The 23,883-nt window shown below is 41.6% G+C and overlaps 2 protein-coding genes across 8 annotated transcripts in view; both read left to right on the top strand.

Moving 5' to 3' along the window:
• LOC117457232 (stAR-related lipid transfer protein 13-like) overlaps window positions 1-20,893 on the top strand; it is a 62,207-nt gene extending 41,314 nt beyond the window's left edge. For 4 of the 7 annotated variants that reach the window (XM_071205111.1, XM_071205114.1, XM_071205113.1 and 1 more), the window contains 9 exons: window positions 12,893-12,964; window positions 14,104-14,185; window positions 16,376-16,439; window positions 17,428-18,782; window positions 18,891-19,061; window positions 19,317-19,476; window positions 19,654-19,852; window positions 20,034-20,247; window positions 20,673-20,893. In XM_071205111.1, coding sequence (XP_071061212.1) covers window positions 12,893-12,964; window positions 14,104-14,185; window positions 16,376-16,439; window positions 17,428-18,782; window positions 18,891-19,061; window positions 19,317-19,476; window positions 19,654-19,852; window positions 20,034-20,247; window positions 20,673-20,802 — 2,447 coding nt within the window. In that variant the 3' untranslated portion in view covers window positions 20,803-20,893. Of the gene's footprint in view, window positions 1-10,077; window positions 10,315-11,723; window positions 11,734-12,892; window positions 12,965-14,103; window positions 14,186-16,375; window positions 16,440-17,427; window positions 18,783-18,890; window positions 19,062-19,316; window positions 19,477-19,653; window positions 19,853-20,033; window positions 20,248-20,672 lie in introns of those variants that run through there. The other 3 variants (XM_071205115.1, XM_071205116.1, XM_071205117.1) reach the window with 3 other exon arrangements.
• On the top strand, window positions 20,809-22,722 carry LOC139434928 (stAR-related lipid transfer protein 13-like). Its single transcript, XM_071205118.1, has 4 exons — window positions 20,809-21,113; window positions 21,464-21,681; window positions 21,796-21,972; window positions 22,527-22,722. Exons 1-4 carry the CDS (start codon window positions 20,904-20,906, stop codon window positions 22,642-22,644), a joined length of 723 nt encoding a protein of 240 aa, XP_071061219.1. The 5' UTR covers window positions 20,809-20,903; the 3' UTR covers window positions 22,645-22,722.
• Window positions 22,723-23,883: the final 1,161 nt, after the last annotated feature.

Here is a 23,883-nt window from a genome sequence, read left to right as displayed (position 1 = left end):
TCCTAAACTGTAAACAAGAGGTATCAATGCATGTCAGTCCTGACAGTTCAAGCCCTCAACACATTTGTGGACTGCTGTATGAAGCCAGGAGAGCAACAGCGCAGCCAGACCCCCCATTCATCTTTCTCAAAGGTCTGTAACCTCTCGCCTTTGCTTTTACCTGGAGATGTAAGGTCCGGGGAGGGGGCAGGGCAGCATAACTATGGAGAGGACAAAGTACTCCTGCTCCCTCCTGCAGATGTGAGCACACTGACACCGGATCAAAGAGAGGCTAGATTTCATAACAGATTACGCCTCATCATCTTCAGCCATCAGATTTAAACACACAGCATAGTTCTCCTCTCAGTCACAGGAGAGCATGAGTCAGATAATGCAGCCTCTTGTGTGGGCAGGATTACTGAATCACCACAGAGAGCTGAGGCAGCGCAAGAGGCATTTTCTGTGATTATGACGACGAGAAGGATACACAGAGCTTTGTGTTGGATTGATGTGTGAACATTTCCCAGAGTCATGTGTATGCACCAATGTCTTCTAGATACATCTTCAAGATCTGATGTTCGCAGGCGTGTGCAGTCATGTAGCCTGCCATGTGTTTTCAGATTACATGTCTGCAAACCAACAATTTAGTTGATATGTGACAAAGACAGAAAGTATGTACATGTTTGATGTTAGGATCAAGTAATTTTAACAGCGTATACTTCCATGTTTTATACTTTTAAGTATAATGTACCAACTTAACTTTTGACTCACTCAAGATGGCACAGGTTGGCCTTTTCTTCTGGGTTTTAATACTGCTGTTAAAGTGACAAAAGATACATAAACTGCATTTTCTCAATCTCAGTCGGAGTTGTGAAGGTCCCCCTAATGTATACAATATTGATCCTTCTCTTCCTTTTTAAAGGCAACTGGTTTAGCTTAAAATATGTAGAACATTTTTACTACATTACCTAAAAACCAAGCTCATGCAACCACATTAAATTATTGTCTTAAAGGTGTCTTTTACTTGGAAGATAAAGACAAAAAGGAAATATACTCATGGGAGAGAGACAACTCCTCTTGTCCAACTATTTTAACAGGCTGTCTTAAATTCTGTAATTTTGTAATCTTGAGCAATCATCTCGCCTAATTTTGGTAATTGCAGTTGTTTCATTTGATTGGCCTTAATTGAGCAATGTTCTTCTTCATCAGTTTTTCTTCCTTTTTCTCAGGAGAGCCGCGTCTCTAGGCCTACTTGTGTGATGCCCACATGTTTGAAATGCGAGGGAAGGTAGTATTTTAAGGGACTGTCTGCAGAGCCACTCGATTGATCTCCATGTGTCACAGTGGCTCCTGCATTCCAGCTGGACAGCCCTGTTGACATAGCAGGTTGAAAGTGAGAGGGGGCCATGGTGATGGGCAGTTACTCATGTATTGTTTCACCCCAAATTCCAGGGAAGCCTTTGGGGTCTTAGTCATGTTTCCGATTTGATGGCGTTTTAAAGCCACCAGAGCTATATGTGTGTGTTTGTGTCCGGTCCACTATATACCTACTGCTAAAGAACCAAAACGCACAAGTCCTTTTTTTCTGACCAGTACATGTCCTCTGCTCGGAGACTTGATGGATAGAAATGCACAGCTGTGAGGAGTAAGACACAGGCGTTTGAGTGCTGCACAGTGGGATTGTTGTGCAAGGGAATGTGCATGTTTTCATTGAGGAGGAATGTGTCTCCTTTCCTGAAAATACTTCTCAGATTTTAGAGGAGTATTCCATACTCCATAACTCTGGTAGGGCTACTGTGTTTATGAAGCTTTCTGCTCTATCTGCATCGAGTCAACAGACTAAAGAATCTCAGGATTTCAATATGTTTTTAATGTTATGCCGAAATCCCTTTAATACTTAAATGTGTCTAGTGAATGCTTGTGCATGTGACTTTTATGAATAATGTATATTATTTAGGGCTCATTATTCGTACTTCTGTGGATTGTGATATTGAGGATGCAATGTATACAATATCACGGAATGGTGAGATGTACAATCAGGTGTGCTTCATATACAAAATTAGACTAATTCAACACAGATTTGATGAAATGCCAGGGTATGACTGAATCCCCTGATAGTCATTTGTCCATAATAGTTCAGAACTCACATATTTATTGCATTAGATGATGGCTCCAGCGGTTTTCCTTGTGGACTGTGGTTTAAAAGTGTTCCTGTTTAGCCACGGAAAAGTCCTGTAAACTTCATCTGGTGGAAAGTGGAAACGCTGAGCAGCTGAATGCTTCACCGTGACTAAACCTTCATCGCTGACTGTGGCTGTTTGGTTCTTTTTCCCGTTGAGGAGCTGCTGTGTTTCAGACAAGACGCTCTGTCCGGTGTGACCCCTCTGTGACCCTTCTTCATGGCTTGTTGACCTTGGTACAGCCAGCGGCTCCGATCTCTGCCCTGGGAAGGCCATTTGTGCATTCTGCCCCGGTTGAGGATGTTGTGCGTCTTGTGTCAAATGCCACAAGTTATAGCGTGACAGCTGCCTGCTTATCATTAATCTGTCTGTGTCCTGGAGTTACAAAGCGTGCCTTTTGTCTGGCTGTCATGGTTGAAAGGCTTTTGTCTGTTAGGGTATCGTGCTATCAGCCACATGTTTTCTCCTGCTGCTATGTTTTTAATCATATTGCTATTTGCTCAGTTCTACAGAAAATATGCACACACTGTGCCTTTTTATGTTTACTCTTTACTTTAGTAACTTTACATTACTGACAATGTTTATCTTATCAGCACTAACTGTTTTATGTCATGGTTAAAAGAAGTTCAATGACAAACCTCTTCTGCCAGTTCTAGAGGCATTTAGTTAAAAGAAAGCTCTACACGAGGTAAGCAGGATAATAGTGTACACCTCTTGAAAATGTTTCTCTACTTAGCATAGAGAGGACGGGAACACTTCAATTGTTGAAGAGGACAAGCTGTACCCTCCTTCCTCTGTTCTTCCTCTGACTAGCCGATGGATACTTGTTGGAAACCTGCTCTGAAAAGACTCTCTCCCACTTAATACTCCTCTCTCCCACTTAATACTCCTCTCTCAAAGGAACTGAATTATTCATTTCATTATTCAAAGGTCTGCTTCACCACGTTTGATCATCTGTGTGTGAAGCAAATATAACTGCTCCTTCATTCAAATGGAGGTTTGATGATAAGTGAAGATGTAGCCATATGCATTGTTTACTTAGTACACACAAGGTCAGTTTATCTTTTATTCATGGCGGACCTCTCTGTGGAGGGGATTTCTATGCAGATTAAGTTTGCTACCTTCAGGGGTCAGTAAATAATACTGGCTGGGAGCGAAAAGTTATTTTGACAATGTGATTAGCTGGTGTTCTACCTTTAGCACTACCATGCTTGTCGTGGCACTTCAAAGCAGTTGAACATCTTTTTGAATTCTGAAATGCTTGAGGATACCTGTATAAACTGCATAAACCTTAGCAGATACTGTATTATGATTCTATTATGTTGTAAAAAAATGTTGGGTTATTTTAAAAATGTTTTCATACCTCCTATTTATATATGGTTTATAGCCGTTGGTATATTCCTGTCCTGCTGATAAAGAATGAGGAAACGATTAAAGAATGTTGTAACGGTCAGGAACCAACTGACTCAATCCAACCAACCTTTATTAAATAAAGGTCACATTCACAAAGCTCTTGTAGATTCCAATTGTTTGCCTGTAGGTGGCAGACTGAGCTCATATCCTTCCTGTAAATCTCTGCCAGAGTAGCTGACAGCTGCCACATGTGTGCATGGCTAATCATTTACTAAGAAGAGATTTGAGAAATGCCTCGGCTGCACTGTAACAGGAACGGAAAGTCACATATTAACAGAGCCACGATGGAAAACCTCCCCTGTTCACAGGTCTTTCCATTCCACTGAGAGAACATTGCTGGGGGGAAAGTCTCATTAACCGACATCCAGCCAAAAGTATGCTAAATATGTGATCACCTAAAGAATCACCTCGTAGTTATGACACTGCTAAACATTTTCTTGGGATAATGAAGCATGTATGTATATATAAAACATTTGGTATGTCGTTATCCAAACGAGTTTTGCACAGGTATCAAAAGATAGCGATAACAGCCAGGCGATGTTAATGGTATTCATTTGTATTAAATAAACGACTGCTTCTCAGGCTTCACCTAAAAGCACATTATCCTTAGTTAGTGGTTAAGCGTCACCTAATGGACAGTCTGACCTGACAGTTAAGTACCCCCCCCATCTGCCAGAATTCAGTACTTGGCTGCCCTCCTGTGGTAATTATTTACATTACATGTCAAGAGGTGGAAAAACTGAGGGATGCAGCATGCATGCAGACCACATTCAGCCTCTGTCTCTTAATTTAATAGGCTTTTCAGCAAGGGAGTGACTGTCTGAACACAGCCTGTCATTGATGGCCCGCATGTCAAATAGTCCCACATTTTCTATTAGTGCTCTGTGCATTAGGGAGAGACTGGCTCTGATAAAGCCGAACAATATGTCTCTTTCACAGGGTAGCATTCTTGGTACGCAGCAGCTCATCATACACAACGCCACGCGCTAACAGTGTCATCCTCTCTGTTTTATGAGTGCCGCGAAGCTCCTGAGGCAGTCTTGTGGCCATTCACTTTGATGTCGTTAATTAGGACCAGCGTCCCCAGAGATGGCTCCATGCTTTTATCCCGAGAGGGCTTTCTCACGGTAGGGGCCCTTGTTCTGAGATTGGCCCTCTTTCTACCCTCTGACTCTTCTGAGGCTATTCCCAAGGAAGGAGGGAAGCCTACGTAGTCCCCCCTGGGATCCAGTTCAACTGAGAGGGAGGTGGTCTTTGGAGCGTATCCTTTTCCTCGTCCCTGTCCTGTTCTTCACAGAGCCAGGGTCATACATGAAACCTCATTTGTTAGTTGACAGTTTCTTTTTACTTATTAGCATCTGTTATTAGCGTCATTTTATTTGTTTGGGTGCCAGGACTTACAGAACATGTGTTGATAACTTTCCAGCCCGCTTTATCCATGTAAGAGTCAAGATTTTAGGTTAGCTGGCTGAATGTTTGTCAGTAATTCATAGTCATCTCCTTTTAGTTGTGATATATGGCGCTCACGGAAAAACCAAATTACAGTGTTTATATAAGCTATCAAAGGGACGGAAGAATTACAGCCACACAACCATATATTAAGAGTGGGAAAACAGCATGACATGGCAAGGCATGCAGTCTACTGTACATAAAACAAGACATGTATGGACTTCAAATCAGGATGCACAGAAACACACACACCACTAAGAACCAGAGGTTTATCTTGTCAGGAGATACAGTTAACTGAAAGATGGGACACTGTAGGAGGAGCTGCATGCAGGGACCAGGAAGGGAGACAACTAAAAGCTCAGAACAGAGTCTAGCTGAGAGGGGGAAAAGACAGAAAAGCAGAAAGGGAAGGAGGGAAAAGAGGGAAGTGGGGAGCTTCAAGGGGATAGAAAGAGAAGCTGGGGAAAGTCAGGCAGGCCCAGTGTTTGACTTCCCCATGTTGAAGTCTTACATGTGCAAAGGGGAGCACAGATGCCCACAGATACAGAAGCTGTCTGTTATATCGTACTGCTTATATGCTTCACTGAAAGATTGGTTATACTATTAATAATTCTGAGCAGCTCACTTTAATACAATATAAAAAAAGAAAACATTTTGAAAGTGGACCAACAACAACAGAGATACGAATGGCTAAGATGACCATTTCTGAGACAAGAAAGCTGTAGAATATCATACTAGATATAGCTCGCCCTTGATGTATGTTATCACTGACAAGCCTGCATTAGTCTTCCAGTACTGTTGTCTCTCTCTCTGGTAATAGACTGAATAACCCCAACTGACCAACTATAGCACAATGATCACTCTGCAAAGATCAACAATGGGTTGAAGAAAAAGCCCAGGTTTCAGGGAGGTACGCCTGGATGAAATGAAAAAGGAAATCTCCAAAAGCCAAAGTTGATGTTTTTATCACCAAAGAAAGCAAATCCTTCATACAGGCCTCCAAGTTGGTTCTCAAAACACTTAAACATGCGTGGGAACATGGCTGCAGTCCAGTGTCTGGAAGTGTTTAGCTTTTGCATTGTGCCTTTGGATTGGAAGTCACTTTAGTACCCTATGTATTTCACAGAAAGCTCTCCGGATAGATTTCTGCCTAGTTCAGCTATTGCTGGTAGTAAAGCGTAGGTATTTGGGGATCTGGAAATGTCTCCTCCATTCATTGAGGTGTGGGGTCAGAGGCCCCTTACCTAAAAGGACCTTCTTGGAGTTTCTGTTGGAAATCATGTGTCTAGTGTCCCGTAGTGTGAGAAAAGAGGGAAGAAGAAGAACACCTGTCTGTGAAGCTGAAGTACACTCAACACTTTCGTCGCATGTTGCTGTTTACTGAGCGACCCTGAGGAATCAACATGTGGTTGTAAGAACATTTTCTCAAAACTGGGTGAATGTGAGACGCTACAGCGAGACGGATAAAAGAGTGCTTGAACTTTGAATCCTTAACTTGTTCAGAGACCACACAGCACACACACCATACAGCCCATTGTTTGTCTTCTGTGACACCCAACCAGATCTAGTGGGCTATCATTTAGCAGTTTGGGATCATTTGTAAATCCTTCGCTGACAGGCTATTTGTGGTTGGAAGAGGCAGTGACTCTCTGGTAATCTCTCCAATGTCTCTCCCTGGCTGTTGTTTGGTGACTTTGAACACATACATGTCTGCTTTTGAAAACCACGTGATTTTCCATAGTTTAAAAATGTTTACAACATGATGCTCACCCCCCATGGTTTTAAGTATATAACCCTCCTTCAAGCAGTGATCCATCTTGATTCTCGGGCAGGATTGTGTGAATGTAATAAATCAGCTTCGGCTTTTATCCACTGGTAACTGATACTTCTCAGGAAAAAGGGAAATAAATGTATTTAAGTGTTGCCACTGTTCATTATCAGAATGTAAAGGCTGAAAGAGCTGTGCCTCGTTTTTGCAGACTCAAGAGAGAGACAAAAAGAGAGACAGAGAAAGAGAGAGAGTCGACGGGTTGTTACCCCTAAAGATGAGAGAAGCCTCTCTCTGGGTGTCCTTCAGAGGTGAAGGAGAGTGTTACCACAGCTGTGCTGCTCTTGTTTAAATTCAATACAGGACCTCAAGAGAAAAACACAGCTCAGATGACTTTTGACCCGGCAGGCTTTGGCAATGGTCAACAACAGCAGCTCACGTGGTCTTTTTATTTACACTCAGAATCAATAAGTTCTTGCTGTGAGTGTGTGTCTGTCTACTACTGTGAAGTGAAAGGTGGACAGACAGCTTTTCACCAGTGGAGTGAATAAAACATATGAAGATTCTTAAAGCAGACTGTATTTTAAATTGAATGTATCTGCAATCAGCCTATTAACAAATGAGCGTATATGATAAGCTCTATAATTAAAGGGCTGATGTATGAAGAGGTTCTTTAATGAATCCTTGATGTCTGTGAAACCCTGACTTACGCAGGTTCAGAATGCTAATGCCTCCCTGGCACTGGCTTTTCCTGGGCTGGCACTGCGTTTGTCCTCAAGTCCCCGGCCTGCAGGAGGCATGGATATCTGCTTTGTTTCGACACTAGTTACTGGAGACCTGTGGTCCACTGAAAAGGTCTCTCCACAGGTCTCTGTGGACCACAGGGCATAAGCAGACCCAGGATTTGCTAGCTCATTTGTATTTGAGGAAGTTTTGCTTGGGTGTCTTGGCAACGTAGCCTTGTGTCGGTCATTTTAAACCTGCGTCCCATGTCGGCTACAGGATAACAGGTCCCTTGTGTGCCCCATGGGATCAAATGAGGGGGCTGGAAGTCCGTGGCTGATTCAACACCGGCGCTCTGTAATTACTTCTAATACTCATGTGCCAATCACCGCGTCAAAAAGTAAAGTGACTTCCACAAAGGCTGTCTTGTTACTCACCTTTGTAGACAGATAATCTCTTAGATGTGGCTATTGTCCTTTGTCTCAACACCTTGCCGTGGATGAGTAGCTGTAAAGTGAAGACGTGTTTTGATGTGAGCGGGTGGCACCTCCTGTTACGCTGATGATTGTGGCATATTGTGCCGAGGATGTTGGAGTCTGAGGGAAACACAGAGCTTATTAAAAAATACTCTTGAAATCAGCCAGGCTTTATTCCCTCGACATTAGATTAACAAGGGGCACTGTGGTAGTAATCCACCTTGTGCATTGCCAGCATTCCCTGAACTCTCACACATAGAGATCTCCTATGCCCCCTCTATCACGTCCGTATTTCTGCTATAGTCATTTGTGCTTCCTGTTTGCTCCCCTATGCCCATTTACAAATTGAGACAGAAGGAAATGTTAGGCTATTTTGGGCATGAGACATCAGATGCTGTGGTTTTTGGGCAGACTGGAGAGGGGGCAGTGTGTTTCCCCTGGCTGTCTAGTCTTACTTTTACAGTAAGGCTGACTGCTCACTGTGAGTGGGTGTCTGTAAGCAATTAGCATCATAAAGAGGAAGAGAGGCCTCTCCCCCATGCCTCCCAGCGTGACGACACCTCTCCGCCAGCCAACCCACTGTTACATCTTTTTTTTTCTCTTTCCATATCACTTGCTCTCTTCCTCCAGGTGTTTTTGATCTCAACCGTCCCAGTGTTCGCTGATACTCTGTGTTTTCTGACTTGTATATTTGTCTGGCCTGTCTGGCTGATTCATGCAGATGTCTCTGCGGCAGTGCAGAGTGGGGGAGGAATGGATTGACACATGTGTAAGGGTCTGCTCGGTTAGTACTTTAAGCAGTTTGTTTTAGAGTGCTTTTAAAGCTCGGAGTTTATTTATTGTTAAATGGTTTGTAAAGGTGACTAAAGTGGACCGCCTGCGTCATTCTGTCTGTGCTTGCAGCCTGGCACCCGGCCCCGGCCCCAGTGGGTCAGGGGAGCTGTGTTTTACAACAGGAAATGGCATAAACGTCACAAAGCGACAGGCGCAGTAGAGCCAGGCTACATATGGAATAGTAATTACGTTATAGGAAATTATGGATGGAAGTGGTGTCCTTGGGTAATCATAGCGCCATGGCAATTCCCTGGTATTTAAAGTGCTCCTCATTTTATCCACAAAACTAATGGATTTCCCTTATAAATCATGAACATTTATGATCTAATCTTTTATAATATATTTAGCTGATCATCAGGAAACCGTTGTCTTTTGCAGGGTGAATGTTTTTATGCTTCTTTCTTTCTTACTTTATTTTTCTTGATTCCGTTTTAGACGCTTAACATAAGAAATAAAACTCATAAAATACAATAATATAATGTATTAATTTGAACTAAGTTTATATAATTCATTATCAGAATCAGGAATCCTTTATTAGTCCCACAGTGTGGAAATGTATAGTGTTACAGCAAAAAGGGACATAGCAGGTACAAAAGGCATGCAATAATAAAGAATACGCTTAAAGTTATTAAATATATATTGAAATAACTTCTTTGTTTTGAGTCAAGTGACACAGCAGTGCTGTTGCTGTCTCAGATGACATAGTTCCTCTCTCATTGATTAAGCCTCAGACAAAGAGTCTGTAACAGACGAATATATCACTGATGATGTTAGCGCGGAGTCTTGTGAGCCAAATGCCAGAGAATGATTCACTGCTGCCGATTGCTGACAGTTTATGTCATGGTTTTCCCCCGGTTCAGCTGCCTACGATTTTTCTATTTCATTGACCTGCTTAAACAACATCTGGACTTTTCTAAACCACGCTTCCCTTTTTGTGTTTTTTCATTAAACATTTCCCACGTTAGAGCTGACATTTCTTGGATGAAATGTCCCTCCATTCCAGATTGTAAAAGCTGACATCATTCAAACTTGCCAAAATGACATCAGGAAACAGTGGTATTTATCAAGTTTAAAGAAAATAGGGTCTTGAATCTCCAGACAAGTTCCAATATTGAGAGGAAGCTTAGATCTTTGCCAAAAATGTGCTGAGTGGGGTATAAAAGAGTTGCCGTGGGCAGAGCTGGGTAGGAGGGTAGGGCACACAAAGCTGGAGGAGGAGGGAGAGGGGGTGAGCTTTAGGGAGCCTGCCACAGAAAAGGGGTGGATTGAAGGAGAGATTTAGTGTTGGGACAGGCACATGGTGGTTGGGGGTAGATAGAAAGAGAAAGGGGAAAGAAGGAGCCGTGGATCTGAGTTCAAACTGCAAGCTGTGTTCAGAGAGAGAGCAGGAATGTGGCTCAGCGTGGGAATGAAGATGCTCTGACATGTTGAGAGACACTCGTAAGTCTTGAAGGATATAGGAAGCGCTCTGGCTGTATCATGAAAATATCCCGTAAGTACACAATAATTAGTTACCGGAAATTAACCATAGTGTAGGCTGACTGAAGGATTTTAGAGAGTAGACATATTAAGACCTTTGCTTCAGGGATGAAGCTTGTTTTAAACCCAAAAGAATGAATCTTGAATTTGTTTTTGTTTAGCTAAAGAGTATTAAAGGAAGAGGATTATTGTTTGTCATGAAGCATTGCTGTCAGATTCAGTAAAAAACAACAACAAAGCATATAAAATCCTTGAAAGTTTTACCGATATTGTTGTTAAATATTTTGTGAAGGAGTGGAATGTGAGCAAGCCTTTAAAGCTGTCAGAATTCTGGCATTGCCCAGCCCGAGCACTATCCAAGTGTGCCATATCTTTTCCTGCGGCACTTTGCAACATGTCATATCTCGGCAATTAATTACATAACCAATGTTGTTCTTGATAGTGAACGTTACATAAAGTGAATTCTAAAAGAAGGAGTTGCCCTTGCCTCAGATATTTTAGTCGTACACAGCTTTGACATTGTGGGCCATTGTGGGCCATGGTGTGTCACGGCCAAACTGGGTTTCACCTCTTTGCGCAACTGTCATTTTATACTGTACACAGTTTTAAAGCTGTGTTGTGGAGAGCAAACACAAGTTCTCATTCTCTGGCATTATGCCCACCCAGCCTTTTATCCACAAGAGATTTCCTTAGAGAGAGGATGAGAGGACAGAATGTCTCGGTATCGTGTTACAGAATGCCAAACAGAGGAATTCCCAGATCATGTTACTTCTAGTGGTCCAACCTGAGGCTGTGGGACACAAGAGGACCTGGCAGTACCCTCACTGTGGGCTGCAGATGAAAAACACAGGCCTGATATCATCCACCTGGGAGGGAAGCATAGTTGCTTCTGGTGATACAGGTGGGAACAGAGCAGAGTGGCTCCTGGCTGCCTACACATGTTTACTTAACTGCTGGTTAACGGGGTAAACAGTGGACCTTTTCTGTAATCCAAGGACACAGGGAACTGTTAATATTTATTCAGTTGCTGGTCAGTCTGAAGACCAAAGTCACTTTTCATTGATTTCTCTGGGACACAGATGTGAAGCAGCACAGGTTGTCTGCCTGGTTCAACAGTTTTTGTAAAACGGGTGATGGCAGTATCTTCATTGCAAAGGTTACGGTCGCTGTAATTACGCAGTATTGTGCGATGAATGGCCGCGGTTCATGTTTCTGTAGTGTGACAGGCACAGACACGGAGTGGAACTGAGACCTCAGATGTGTGATGGGAGAGCAGTTTGTTATCTAGAGATGCAGCTTGAAGAAGCTTTCCTTGGACGGGATGTTTTTGTGGATTCTCTTTAAAAAAAAGAAAGAAACGTAAACACAGGTGTGTGTGTGTGAAACGGAAACATTGAAAACTTTGTGGACTTTTGAAGAACTACTGGAACTGGTAGGAGCTTTTTAACGTTGCATTTAATGCCTCTGCATTTTATTTTTTACATGTATTGATTTATGCTGATGGAAATAATTGCTTGTCTATGTATCCCCTCTTGCCTGTTTTTAGATTGAGTTTTTGTACAGAGCTTATTTTATCATCAAATTAAATATCAGTGTATTTTCCAACTCATTCATTTATTGTTTAGAACATCACGACTCAGTAAAAAAAGACAGGGGTTACTATCTCTTTTATTATTGTAGAGAAATGTGGAAAGCAAAATATATTTATTTACACCTTCTTTTGTCAGTAAAGTAATGGAAAACCCTCTCCAGATATATTTTGTAAGTACATTTGGGAGAATGTGAACGTTTGCTTCTTCCTTCGTTTTGTATTTCTTTCTTGCTGTTGCTGTTTATTTAGTGGTTTATGAAACATAATTATATATTTTGTTTTTTAAAGTGAAGCAGATTGTGTACTGTAGCACCAGTGTGTCAGACTTCATGTCTCACAGAGGCGATAAATGGCACCCGTCTTTATTAGCATTAATGGAAAGGTGCCAAACGGTCTGTTTCCTCTGCTTGTCATCAGACGAATCTGTAGGTCAGAGACTGACCGATCGGAGCTTTGTTTACCAGAAAGCCAACGCGATATCTTGCTTAGACTAAAAAGGAAAAAAACAACCCAAAATACATTTAAACCTGATATTCAGTTTTTATATTTCTTTAATTGTATTGTTGTGTCAAAATTACTTTCCTCCTTTTAAACATGCATTTTTTAATATGGTTTTGTTTCTAGCGCTGTACAGTGTTGTGTTGTCGTTGTTTCATTACGTATTATACCCCTTAACGGTTTCAATATCTTGTTGTATCGTTCACATTGCTTTAATAGTAAATGGTCTGTAGATGGAAGTTCCCATGTTTCTTCATGTGAGTGAGCTTGGAAACATCCTCTCTGACAGACTGGTCGTCATCTCATCCATGCTATCTCAGGAAAATCAGATGGGAGGGGGGGTAATTCAGATCTGTCCATCCCAAGTCTGTGTTTGTAGGATTCCAGGTGCAGAGGCTTTTTTGTACTGCTTTAGTTAATGCTCCAATGTTTTTTTGTTCAAATGGAAATTGCCTAATGTGGTTGGGTTTCACTTTTTTACATACATTTTCTTGTGTTTCAGAAATCGAGGCGAAAGAGGCGTGTGACTGGCTGCGTGCGGCAGGATTTCCCCAGTATGCTCAGCTCTTTGAAGGTAATAAAAGCACTCAGGGCACTCCCACACGCATTCATCACAAAGGTGGTGGGGTGTTGTTTGGATAGAGATTAATGAACTAGCACACCAATAAAAAGGTCTCTGTAATAAACCAAAAACATCTTTGTTTTATTGCAGCTTTATTTATATCTGTTTTATATCAGACAAAACACTGTTCGAGCTTGAATGGGAGCTTTTTAAAAGGATGACTGAATAATGATACACTGTCATCTGGTTTGTCACCCTAGTTTCCAACACAGTTCACAAAGCTATGTTTTGCATACTGAGCCTGTTTTATCAACTGTCCTCAGGATGCCTCGGAGCTAGGGCTCCAGTCAGATCCCCAGACACCAGAACACAGGCGAATATCGGCTGCTTTTAACGTCTAATCTTTTCCAGGCTACAACATAAACATGTCTTCTGTGCTTAAATACTGAAGTCATGGGAATAAATTGGTTTTGTCTGAGCTTAAAATAGCTTTCCTCCCTCAGATCTTTGTGTCAAGGTCAGACTTTTCATGTGCTTAGGGGCTATATATGTGTTTGGTGACGGTTTGTTGGTAGTGATAACATACTGTAGCTCAAGCAATGTTCGCTGATAATGAATGATAAAAGACTGAAAAGCAGAAAACATGAGCTTCATTCCTGATGATTGGGATCATGTATTAGGAAACTTCATTATGGGGAAATCTGTTATCAGGACGTATTAGCGTTTCAAAGCCTACAGTATATGTGAATGTCTGCCCCCCTAAAGAACAGGCAAAGCCTTGTTGAGGTCTAAGCATTCGCTGCTGCTTCTGCTTTTCATAAAAAGTTAACAACTTCACATGAATGCCGTGGAATGCTAGATTCAGAGGGTCTGGATTCAGTCTCTTAAGTTATGTAAGAGGAGGCCCATACTCAGAGGAAGACGTAATGCCTGCACAAGCCCGAGCGCTGTTTTCTGAGCAAATTCTGTCTTTTCTCATTAGCATCACATACAAAAGTTTGATGGTCTCCCAGCCTTCAATGTGCTTCTGGAAAGAATGTGGTTTCCACATCTTTTTATTCATTAATTCTGTGAACACTGTCTGTAGGAGAACTACTGAAAAACCAAATCAAATGTCAACTCTGACAATTGTTATGCTTCTTTTTCTTCAGATTCCCAATTCCCCATTGACATAACCCCTGTGAAAAGAGATCATGACTTTCTGGACAAAGATCTCGTGGAACCTCTGTGCAGGTAACGACACGTTTGACTCACACTGAGAAGATGGTGGCTCATACATGAGTCAATGCTACAAATAATTTCCTTGCCGTAGGGAAACTGAGATATATATATATATAGTGTACAGCACTTTGGCTCGACCAAAAATTGTTTAAAAATGTGCTATATAAATTTGATTTGATTTGGAAATCCATGTCAGTGGTTTTGTGTAAACATTTAGGCATCTGGAGTGCCTACCAACTGTTAATTAAGACTCATTCAGATGTGGCTAAAACGTAGACTAGTGGCTAGATATTCTATAGTCTAGTAATAACCCAAAAAACAAGTGTGTCGAAACTAAATGGTAAGCCTGATATTGATTTAATAAACTCATTAACTGAACTAACATAATTTGGAGGAACTTTCTTTTCTTTAAGATTTTGAGATTCACTCTGAAATAATAAGACTATGCACATTTTTCACACCTATAAAAGAACTGCACTTAGCCTACAACTGGTGGCTTCACATCTTTCCCTTGAAGGACAAGATGGCTCATGTAGTTTTTTAAATCGAGATCAAAACAGCACTTCAGTTACCACAGTAACCATGGCAACCATCCCAAGAACGAGGGGGGGGGGGGCATGAGGCATGCCTCACACAGCTCAATATACTGTGACTCTAAACAACCCTAAAGCATCTAAATTCCAAACTAGCCACGGGATAAATTGGAGACAATTGGAAACAGTTCCACCTCCAATGAGATTTTGCCCATGACTTCCGAGCATCTCTATGGTAACATAAGGATGGCTTTGTTGTCAGTTACGACACCAAAGTCTAGTGTTCAAAAATAAATACCATGTGGGTGTCTGAATGGAAACTGATAGATATTTCATGTATGTGAGTGCTCTCTCTGATCCCTGGCTAAGCAGCCTCCCATTTTAGCCACCACATTCAAAGCTCTTTAGGCCCTTGGAATAAAGGGGCCCCAACTTAGAAATCCTCTCTTCAGCTGGGTCCCACTATCTCCGGTAACAATCACGAGAACTTCGTGTTTGGCTAACCCCTGTCGTCTGCAGCACTGGGGTATAGTTAAAGCCTCCACCTGAGGTCATTTACTGTCTCAGAACAATACTGTCAATCTGTGTTGTAGATAGTAATATATGGAGCTTGTGATTATCATACCACAAAGGACTTCCTTTTTGTTTAAAGCCAAGGCACAGTGAGCTAATTGTACTCCGTCATGCCGTCATCTTTCCCCCCTGTTCTATTATTGGTCCTGTAGCGTTTTTAGATATTACTTTATATATCCCAGTTTGTACACCCACAAAACCTCTAACCACAAAGAATATGCTCCAAGACGTAGACTGTATGTTTTTATCCAAATATCGAAAACATTTCATTGCTTCTCTGACAACCAAGTTTAGGGCATCTGCATTTAAGGCAAATATGCAATGTTATTGTTTTTTAACGCAGCTGAAAGCTATTACAGACTGCATTTTTGTTTAGCTTGTGTGAAACACGATTGATGTAGTAACCCCTCGTAATTCCCCCCAAAAACGAGTCGACTGCAAAATGTTATTAAAGACTGGTGCAGGGCTGTGATTGAAACAGAAATCTCACTAATTCATTGGTTTACCTCAAATTCATCCTTCTGAACTACAGCACACCACCTTTGAAGCCACAATCACTTAGATCCAATGCTGAGAGAGATAACAGAGCAACCGTCAATTACCGGTGTTCATTAGGTTAAGGATATTCAGGCACTGACTAACTGAATTTCCCTCTGAGTCCGTCTGTACATCCAGACCTGCCGCTGATCTGGTTAAGATATAAATAGCAAACAGAATGGGATTTATTTCTGACGTGGTCATTAGGAAGCTATTCTAGGTTTTTCTCTTGTTGGTCCAGAACTGTTTTCATCATTGGGCCATTTTTAAGCTTGTACAAAGTGGAGATGCCCAGCATTTAAGGAACACTAAAAGACAAGAACACACCAGTCCTGTTTACCGGTTACTAGTGGGTTTTAGAGTTTATTTTAAAACGTTACTCATTACTTTTACAATACACTTTTGTGTATTTCATTTCCAGGTTAACGTTTATTGTTGTATTGTTTTAATATGAATCTGAATAGCTGACCTACGTTTTTTGCTCTTGTTTTAACAATGTAAAGCACTTTATCACTTTAACAGGTTCTGTGTTTATAACATTTCTAATTATTTCTTTCAGGCGACTCAACACCTTGAACAAGTGTGCCTCTATGAAACTTGACGTGAACCTTCCTAAGAAGAAAGTAAGTGTGGACTCTACATGACACGCTTTTTCATCAAAAGGATGCTTCTGTAGTCTATTGCTTTTAAGGTGGATTGTTGTGTGTGTGTGTGTGTGTGTGTGTGTGTGTGTGTGTGTGTGTGTGTGTGTGTGTGTGTGTGTGTGTGTGTGTGTGTGTGTGTGTGTGTGTGTGTGTGTGTGTGTGTGTGTGTGTGTGTGTGTGTGTGTGTGTGTGTGTGTGTGTGTGTGTGTGTGTGTGTGTGTGTGTGTGTGTGTGTGTGTGTTACCTCTGAGGGTTTTTTTACACCTTGGAAAGCTTTTTTCCTTGACTCAAATATCACAATTGTCATGTCAAATTTATAAGAAATATAATACAAATGCCAATGCCTTCATAACAAAATAGTTAAGTTATGAATATACTTTACCACACAAATGGAATCTGGTTTCAGCTTTTCCTCCAACACTGATATTCGAGATTGTACCATTGTTGTGCTCATACCTTTTGAGAGGGATTTGTATCTCTCCCCACTTTGGATTGTAGCCTGCTGGCATATATTAATGATATTTTTCTTGCCTTGGTCTATTAATGGGAAAGTCTTTAAGTCAAGGGAATCATTTGTCTGGTGCTTTATCACTGTTGGTTGATTGTATAATGTTATTACTTCATAGCAGATACATCCTCCAGCCATTTCCTGCATTTCCTATTTAGCTGTTCATTGTGGATCAGATGATCTGCGTTATGTTTCACTGTATACATTATTTATTACCTTGCATACTGTAGTCAGCTGATGTTGTGAACAAATGTACTCAACCTTAACCCTTTTTAAAAGTGTTAAAGAATATAAGTTAATATTATTTTAATTATTTTGTGCGCATGTTCTCTTTAATTCATTTGTTTTTGTTTTTATTTAATTGGGTAACTACCTAAAAAGAAACACAACTACAAAGAAGTGTAAAATACCAAATTAAATCATGTAGGTCAGAGTCATTAATGCTATGTCTCTCCTCAGAGTGAAGACTCTGATGAAGAAGACCTGTTTGCTATCAGTGACAAATGGACCTTTGAGTGGAGCAGCCGGCGTTGGTCCAGGCTACAGGACACTGATTGTCTGCTGGGAGAGGGTCAGCCCTCCAGCGACGGCCTGCCTCTGAGAACCACCACCAGCAGCGAGAGTGTTCTGACTGACCTCAGCGAGCCAGAGATTTCCTCCCTGCACAGTGAGAGCAGCGGGGGCAGCGGCCACAGAGGCCTCAGCACAGAGGACTCTGACTGCTCCAACCGCACCGGCTCCGATTCTGCAGCAATGCCAGACTCTACTTCTCTCACAATGCCTCACATCCCCAAAGACATTGCCCACTACGGCTCACTACCTAATAAGCATGGCAAGATAAGCCACACCCGTGCCAAAGACTTCTTGAAGCGCATGGAGACACTGCGATCCAATGGAACACTGGGAAGGGGTCGTAAGTCATTGGTAATCGGCTCTCCGGTGCTGCAGAAGGAGGCCCAGGCACTGAAGACCCTGCAGTGTGTCGAGATCATTAATGGAGATGCTGAAGCTCCAGAATTACCGCCCAACAAAGTTCAGCCGTCCCAGTCCAGTAGTGAGGGTAGCAGCCATTCTAGTGGCAGCGCTGTCAGCACACCCAGCCTAAAAGAGCGTAAACCTCACCGGGCTGACCACAAGCGGAGTGGCATGTATTTAGAGGACTTAGACATCTTCTCAGGGACCCAAGTTAATAAAGTTGCTGAACAAAACCGCAGGAATGAGTTCTGCTCTTATGAGGACCTGGTTGTCCACATTCCCAAAGACCACAAGCCAGGTACCTTCCCCAAAGCACTGTCCATAGAGAGCCTGTCCCCAACCAATGGGGCGTCTATCAACTGGCACAGAGGCAGCATGCACCTGGACTCCCCACTGATCTCATGCAGGAAGGAATCCAGACCTGTCACACAGTGCTGCTCCAGAGGCAGCCGCATCAGTGTGTATGATAATGTGCCTGGCTCACATCTGTACGCCAGCACTGGAGACCTGATAGACCTGGAGAAGGAAGACCTGTTTCCTCATCTAGACGACATCTTGCTGCACGTCAACGGTCTACAGCAGATAGTGGACCACTGGTCCAAAAATGTGTTGCCTGTGGGAGAAGGACTGTCACAGGTGGACAGCAAGAAGGAACATGAAGCAGGTCAACAGTCCTCCAGTCAGATCACATTGGACTTTGAGGGAAATTCAGTCGCAGAAAGCCAGACTACACCTAGTTACGGTGACAGAGACAGAGTATCACTTGCTGAGACCGAATCAACTGTCCTCAGGGAGAGGAGGGACTCGGGAGTAGGGGCTTCACTCACAAGACCTAATCGGTAAGACTAATGGTGTTAACAGTATTGAAATGTTTGAAACAATACTAAGATTGTATTGAAATCTTATCTTAAATATTTCCTTTGCTGTTTAATTTTTCCTGGCATCAGGTTACGGTGGCCCAGCTTTCAGATATCTAATCGCCTAAGTCACTCAGTGGCGTCCCTGCAGATCACCAACCAGTCAGCAGGCCAGCTCAGTTTGTTGCAGAAGTTTTCTCTGCTGCGCCTTACTGCAATCATGGAGAAGTACTCCATGTCCAACAAGCACGGCTGGACCTGGTAAGTCCAATTCTAACATCCAACATCAACTTTTTATGGATTGATTACATTTTTCTTTATCAGTGAAAGCACATTTTACATCATTTACCTCATTTTGTATGTAGGTTTTTTCTCTAATTATTTGATTACTTTCTTTGTGTACTATGGTATGAGCAGGCCTTTAATGAATTACTGGAACCATATTCCCTTTTAGTATACAAGCTCTTAATACTATTTTATTTTAAGTGAATGTGTTTTTCTTCATATCTTTTCTAGGTCCGTGCCAAAGTTTATGAAGAGAATGAAGGTACCAGACTATAAGGATAAGAATGTGTTCGGCGTGCCTCTCATAGTGCATGTGCAGCGTTCTGGGCAGCCGCTGCCCCTCGGCCTGCAGCAGGCCCTGCGGTACCTGAGGAGCCAGTGTCTTGACCAGGTATGACAGAGTATTTGCATTTTCACATGTGAAGTAACAAATGATTGACTTTATCTACTGTGTATAATGTGGTGGAAGTTTTCCAAAAGATTATTACACAAATTGTAAGCAGATACAATTGTCAGTGAGCGAATACTGCTGCCAGCTGTCAAGTTAACACGTCTGTTTTGCTTGCAGGTGGGTCTGTTCCGTAAATCAGGGGTGAAGTCTCGAATTCAAGCGCTCAGGCAGATGAATGAGAATTCTCCAGACAATGTGAACTATGAGGATCAGTCCGCCTACGATGTGGCTGACATGGTGAAGCAGTTCTTCAGGGATCTACCTGAGCCTTTGCTCACCAGCAAGCTGGGGGAGACCTTTCTCCATATCTACCAATGTAAGGACATGAACCTGTCTGTGCTCTCGTCATGTGTCAGATTTAAAAGTTAGTGTCTGACTTGGTTTTCTTTAAATCCGGAGAGCAGTGTGGATTTGCACCTATTCCCTCTTGTATTACTTAAGATATAGGATATATACTGTATAAGAGATAATGTAAATCAATGTTCTCATATGTGCAGATGTACCGAAGGACCAAAGGCTGCAAGCTGTCCAGGCAGCCATCATGTTGATGTCAGATGAAAACCGGGAGGTGCTGCAGACACTGCTCTGTTTCCTCAGCGATGTGACATCCTCTGTGGAGGAGAACCAGATGACACCCATGAACATTGCTGTGTGTCTGGCCCCCTCCCTCTTCCATCTCAATATACTCAAGAAAGATAATCTCTCACCAAGGTAATTTTTCTTGTATTTTGTATGGGGAGCATCGCATGCCATTCTGTTCCTTAAAAAACTAGTAAACAAGACATGCATGCTTTTTATTCATTCCTGCATGATTATCTTCACCTATTACTCCATAAAGATACACATAAAAATGGGTTACAGAGTCTGCTCAACCCTCAGGGGCGCAGTAGATTGCTCTCTTTCTGGGACGATTTTTAAAAGGCCATGGCACTTCTTTTGAAACCCCATGTTTTATGAGACCATGCTGTGTACAAACAAAGCAAAGCTCTCTCATTTATCATGTTGGAATTGTTGTTAAAAGGATCAAAGGGGTTTCCTGCAGAGCGGAGGAAGAGTTTATATACTGCATTTGGTGGGGACTTTGACCCGTGGACTCTACTGGCCTAATAAGCTTTCTGTCTCCCCAAAATCCCCAGGGCCATGCGGAAGAAGTATGCCACTGGCAGACCAGACCAGAAGGATCTGAATGAAAACCTAGCAGCAACACAGGGCCTCGCTCATATGATAGTAGAGTGCAACCATCTTTTGAGGTACAATAACCTGTAGTTGTAATGATTCAAGAATTTCAAGCCTGGATGCAATATCCCCAGGCCTCCCTCTGTGAATCTTACCGCATGCTTTTATACACCCATTAGATCCCTCATGAGATGGTTACTCAGTCACGTAATTCATATGTGGAGGCTGACTTACATGCACCAACAATTGAGGAGCTGTGCAAGCATCTGGAGGATCAGGATGGAACGTACCACACTCACATGGAGGGGAGGCTTCAGAACCAGATCAAAGAGGCCCGGGAAAAGTCCAAATACTGGGTGTCCTGCAGCAGCTCTGATAACACAGAGCTCTCCTATAAGAAGGTTGGTGCTCTACCCATTATAGAGTTCATGATGTTTATTAAACCTCAAATAAATATTGATATCTCTTTTTACAAGTAACAAGTTAATAATTATCATAAATAATGCAAACACATATTTTCAAGTTATTAAAAACATTTTTTAGTATTAATTTATCATCAGATTTATATTAAGTTTAATGAATCAGTCATTATTTGTATTATTCGTTTTCACTTCTTGTTTACATTTCTTACATTACATTCTTGTTGTCAATTTTGTTTTGTAAGCCTGTGTCTTCATGACCTCTCCTGTTATTTTCTTTCATATTTCATGCATATATGTGTGCAAATAAAAGTGTTCTCGTGTTTCTCCAGGTGGGAGATGGGAACCCTTTGAGACGCTGGCGAGTGTCTGTGGAGGTGGAAGCCCCACCATCTGTAGTCTTGAACCGTGTGCTACGAGAGCGCCACCTATGGGATGTGGACCTGCTGCAGTGGAAAGTGTGTGAGACACTGGACAAGCAGACAGAAGTGTTTCAGTATGTGCTCAACCGCATGCCCCCTCATCCCAGCAGGGACTTCGTAGTACTTAGGTGAGTGGTAAATAAAAAAAGAGACTCAAAGCAAAATATATATTTTCTTTAGTGAAATGCTATAATGTGTTTTTGTCTTAGTCCACATACTCAATCTCTTTCTGTTTATTCAAGGTCTTGGAGGACAGACTTGCCCAAAGGTGCCTGCTCCCTGGTTTCTGTGTCTATAGAGCATGAGGATTGTCCGCCTGTGGGAGGGGTACGCGCTATAGTACTGGAGTCCAACTACTTGCTGGAGCCCTGCGGCTCAGGAAAGTCGAGGCTCACTCACATCTGCAGAGTGGACTTGAAGTGAGTCCCACAAAAATCTTAATGAGATATAAAATCTCAATAGCTTCAAGGTTTTTTGCTTTTAAAGAGGACAAATTACGCTCATTTTCAGGTTTATATTTATATTTTTTGCTTCTACTGTGACATGTTTACATGCTTTATTGTTCAAAAAGTGCTTTATTTGTCTAATACTGCCTGTGCTACAGCACCTATTTTCACCCTCTGTCTGAAACCAGAGCCCAGCCTAACTGATGGTTAGCTGATCAACCACTTAGAGATGTGTCAGAAATGTCCTGACCCTTAGCAAATCAAGTGCAATGTGTTGGAGCGCTAGCCGATAGAAGTGCTAGTGTTACATAGTGTAAAGTAAACCAAGAACTCCAATCAATTTGATTCAGGACAAACTACAGGAAAGAGAAAACCCAAGCAAATGGGGCTTCTTTGATACTTGAAAAGTACACCTATACATTTCTACGTGTGATATTTGCATTTTTAAGATAATAATTTAATGAATTATTACCATTGAAGCTCCTTTCAAAGTATATTATATTAAATGTACTGTTTTTTTGTTTCAGAGGAAGGACTCCAGACTGGTACAACAAAGCCTTTGGTCACCTTTGTGCCGCAGAAGCTGCCCGGATACGCAACTCCTTTCAGCCGCTAATCGCAGACGGCCCGGAGACCAAAATCTGAAACTCTTTGCCAAGTGTGTCTGCTCAGCCTTGAGATCAAGATTGAGCCTTTGAGTCATTGCTTACATGCAGACACAAAGCATAGACAGGACCCCAGAACTAAAGCACAGTTTATTCTTTTATTTCCAGAGTAAAACGCTCTGAAAATAAATGTGAGCTCCTCTGTACTTGCACAATGACAAAAGAGGACATCTTATAGGTGCTGAGCATAATTACTCAATGGGAAAATAATCATCCTGCCAATGTCCTTAGCTTTAGGATTTTATTTACATTAATGTTGCTTAACCTGTTTATTATGATAATTATTAATAATATTGTATTACTGCTACTTTAATCTACAATGTCTAGGACATTCAAGCTCCTTAAACGCTTCTGGGAAGCATGTATATGTTATTCTTTTCAGATTTAAAGCTATAATTATTATGATGTAGACTCCAGCGACTGTAAATATGTGTGTGAATATACTGTACATGCAAGCTAGATGTATATATTGTATATATGTGAAGGGATAAATAGTATATATGTTAATATCCTATATATAGATGTTTTCACTGTGTCAAGCTTTCTGTAGTACACATGGTACAAATTGTAAGCTGGTTTTACTTTGCCTCAGTATTGCCATTTTGGAATGGGTCTAATTTTATTGAACTCTGACCCCCCAGGTGGTTGTAAAAAGAATGACTTAAGGTTTGACTTGTTCATACCTGCTTAAGGGTACTGAATTGTGCAGTCAAGTACAAAAGACATCCTTTTATAATAAAACTATCAAAATTATAAAATGTTTTTATGCACTGATTCTTCCTCTCTCTTTCACTTTGAACACAAAATAAAATAAAACAAATACCTAGCATGGTCAATTGACACACGGTGTCAGTCAGGCTGAGAGTATTACTCGTACCACTGACTTGTCCTCCACAAACAACATAATTGTTCATGTGGGATGAGAGCGACCTCTACTGGACATTTGAAGGATTTACACGGACATGGTTTAAAGAATTTACATTGACACCTTATTGGAGCTTACAATTCATTTGTATGTTAACTATCAGTTATTCAAAAGCTAAACCAAATTAAGTCTGCAGTTAATTTGTCTCGCCTTACCTTACAAGACCATGGGCACACATTTGGTTGACTGACTTTTGTGTCCACTAGGTGGCCGTTTTTGATCAGCAGAATATTTGACATCATTGTGACCATGTTTTGTTATGTATGTTGCAGTAAATTCGATCTAGCTTTAAAC

This window comes from Pseudochaenichthys georgianus, chromosome 13 (assembly GCF_902827115.2).
Source record: "Pseudochaenichthys georgianus chromosome 13, fPseGeo1.2, whole genome shotgun sequence".
NCBI lineage: Eukaryota > Metazoa > Chordata > Actinopteri > Perciformes > Channichthyidae > Pseudochaenichthys > Pseudochaenichthys georgianus.
This window is presented reverse-complemented; position numbering and strand designations above follow the sequence as displayed.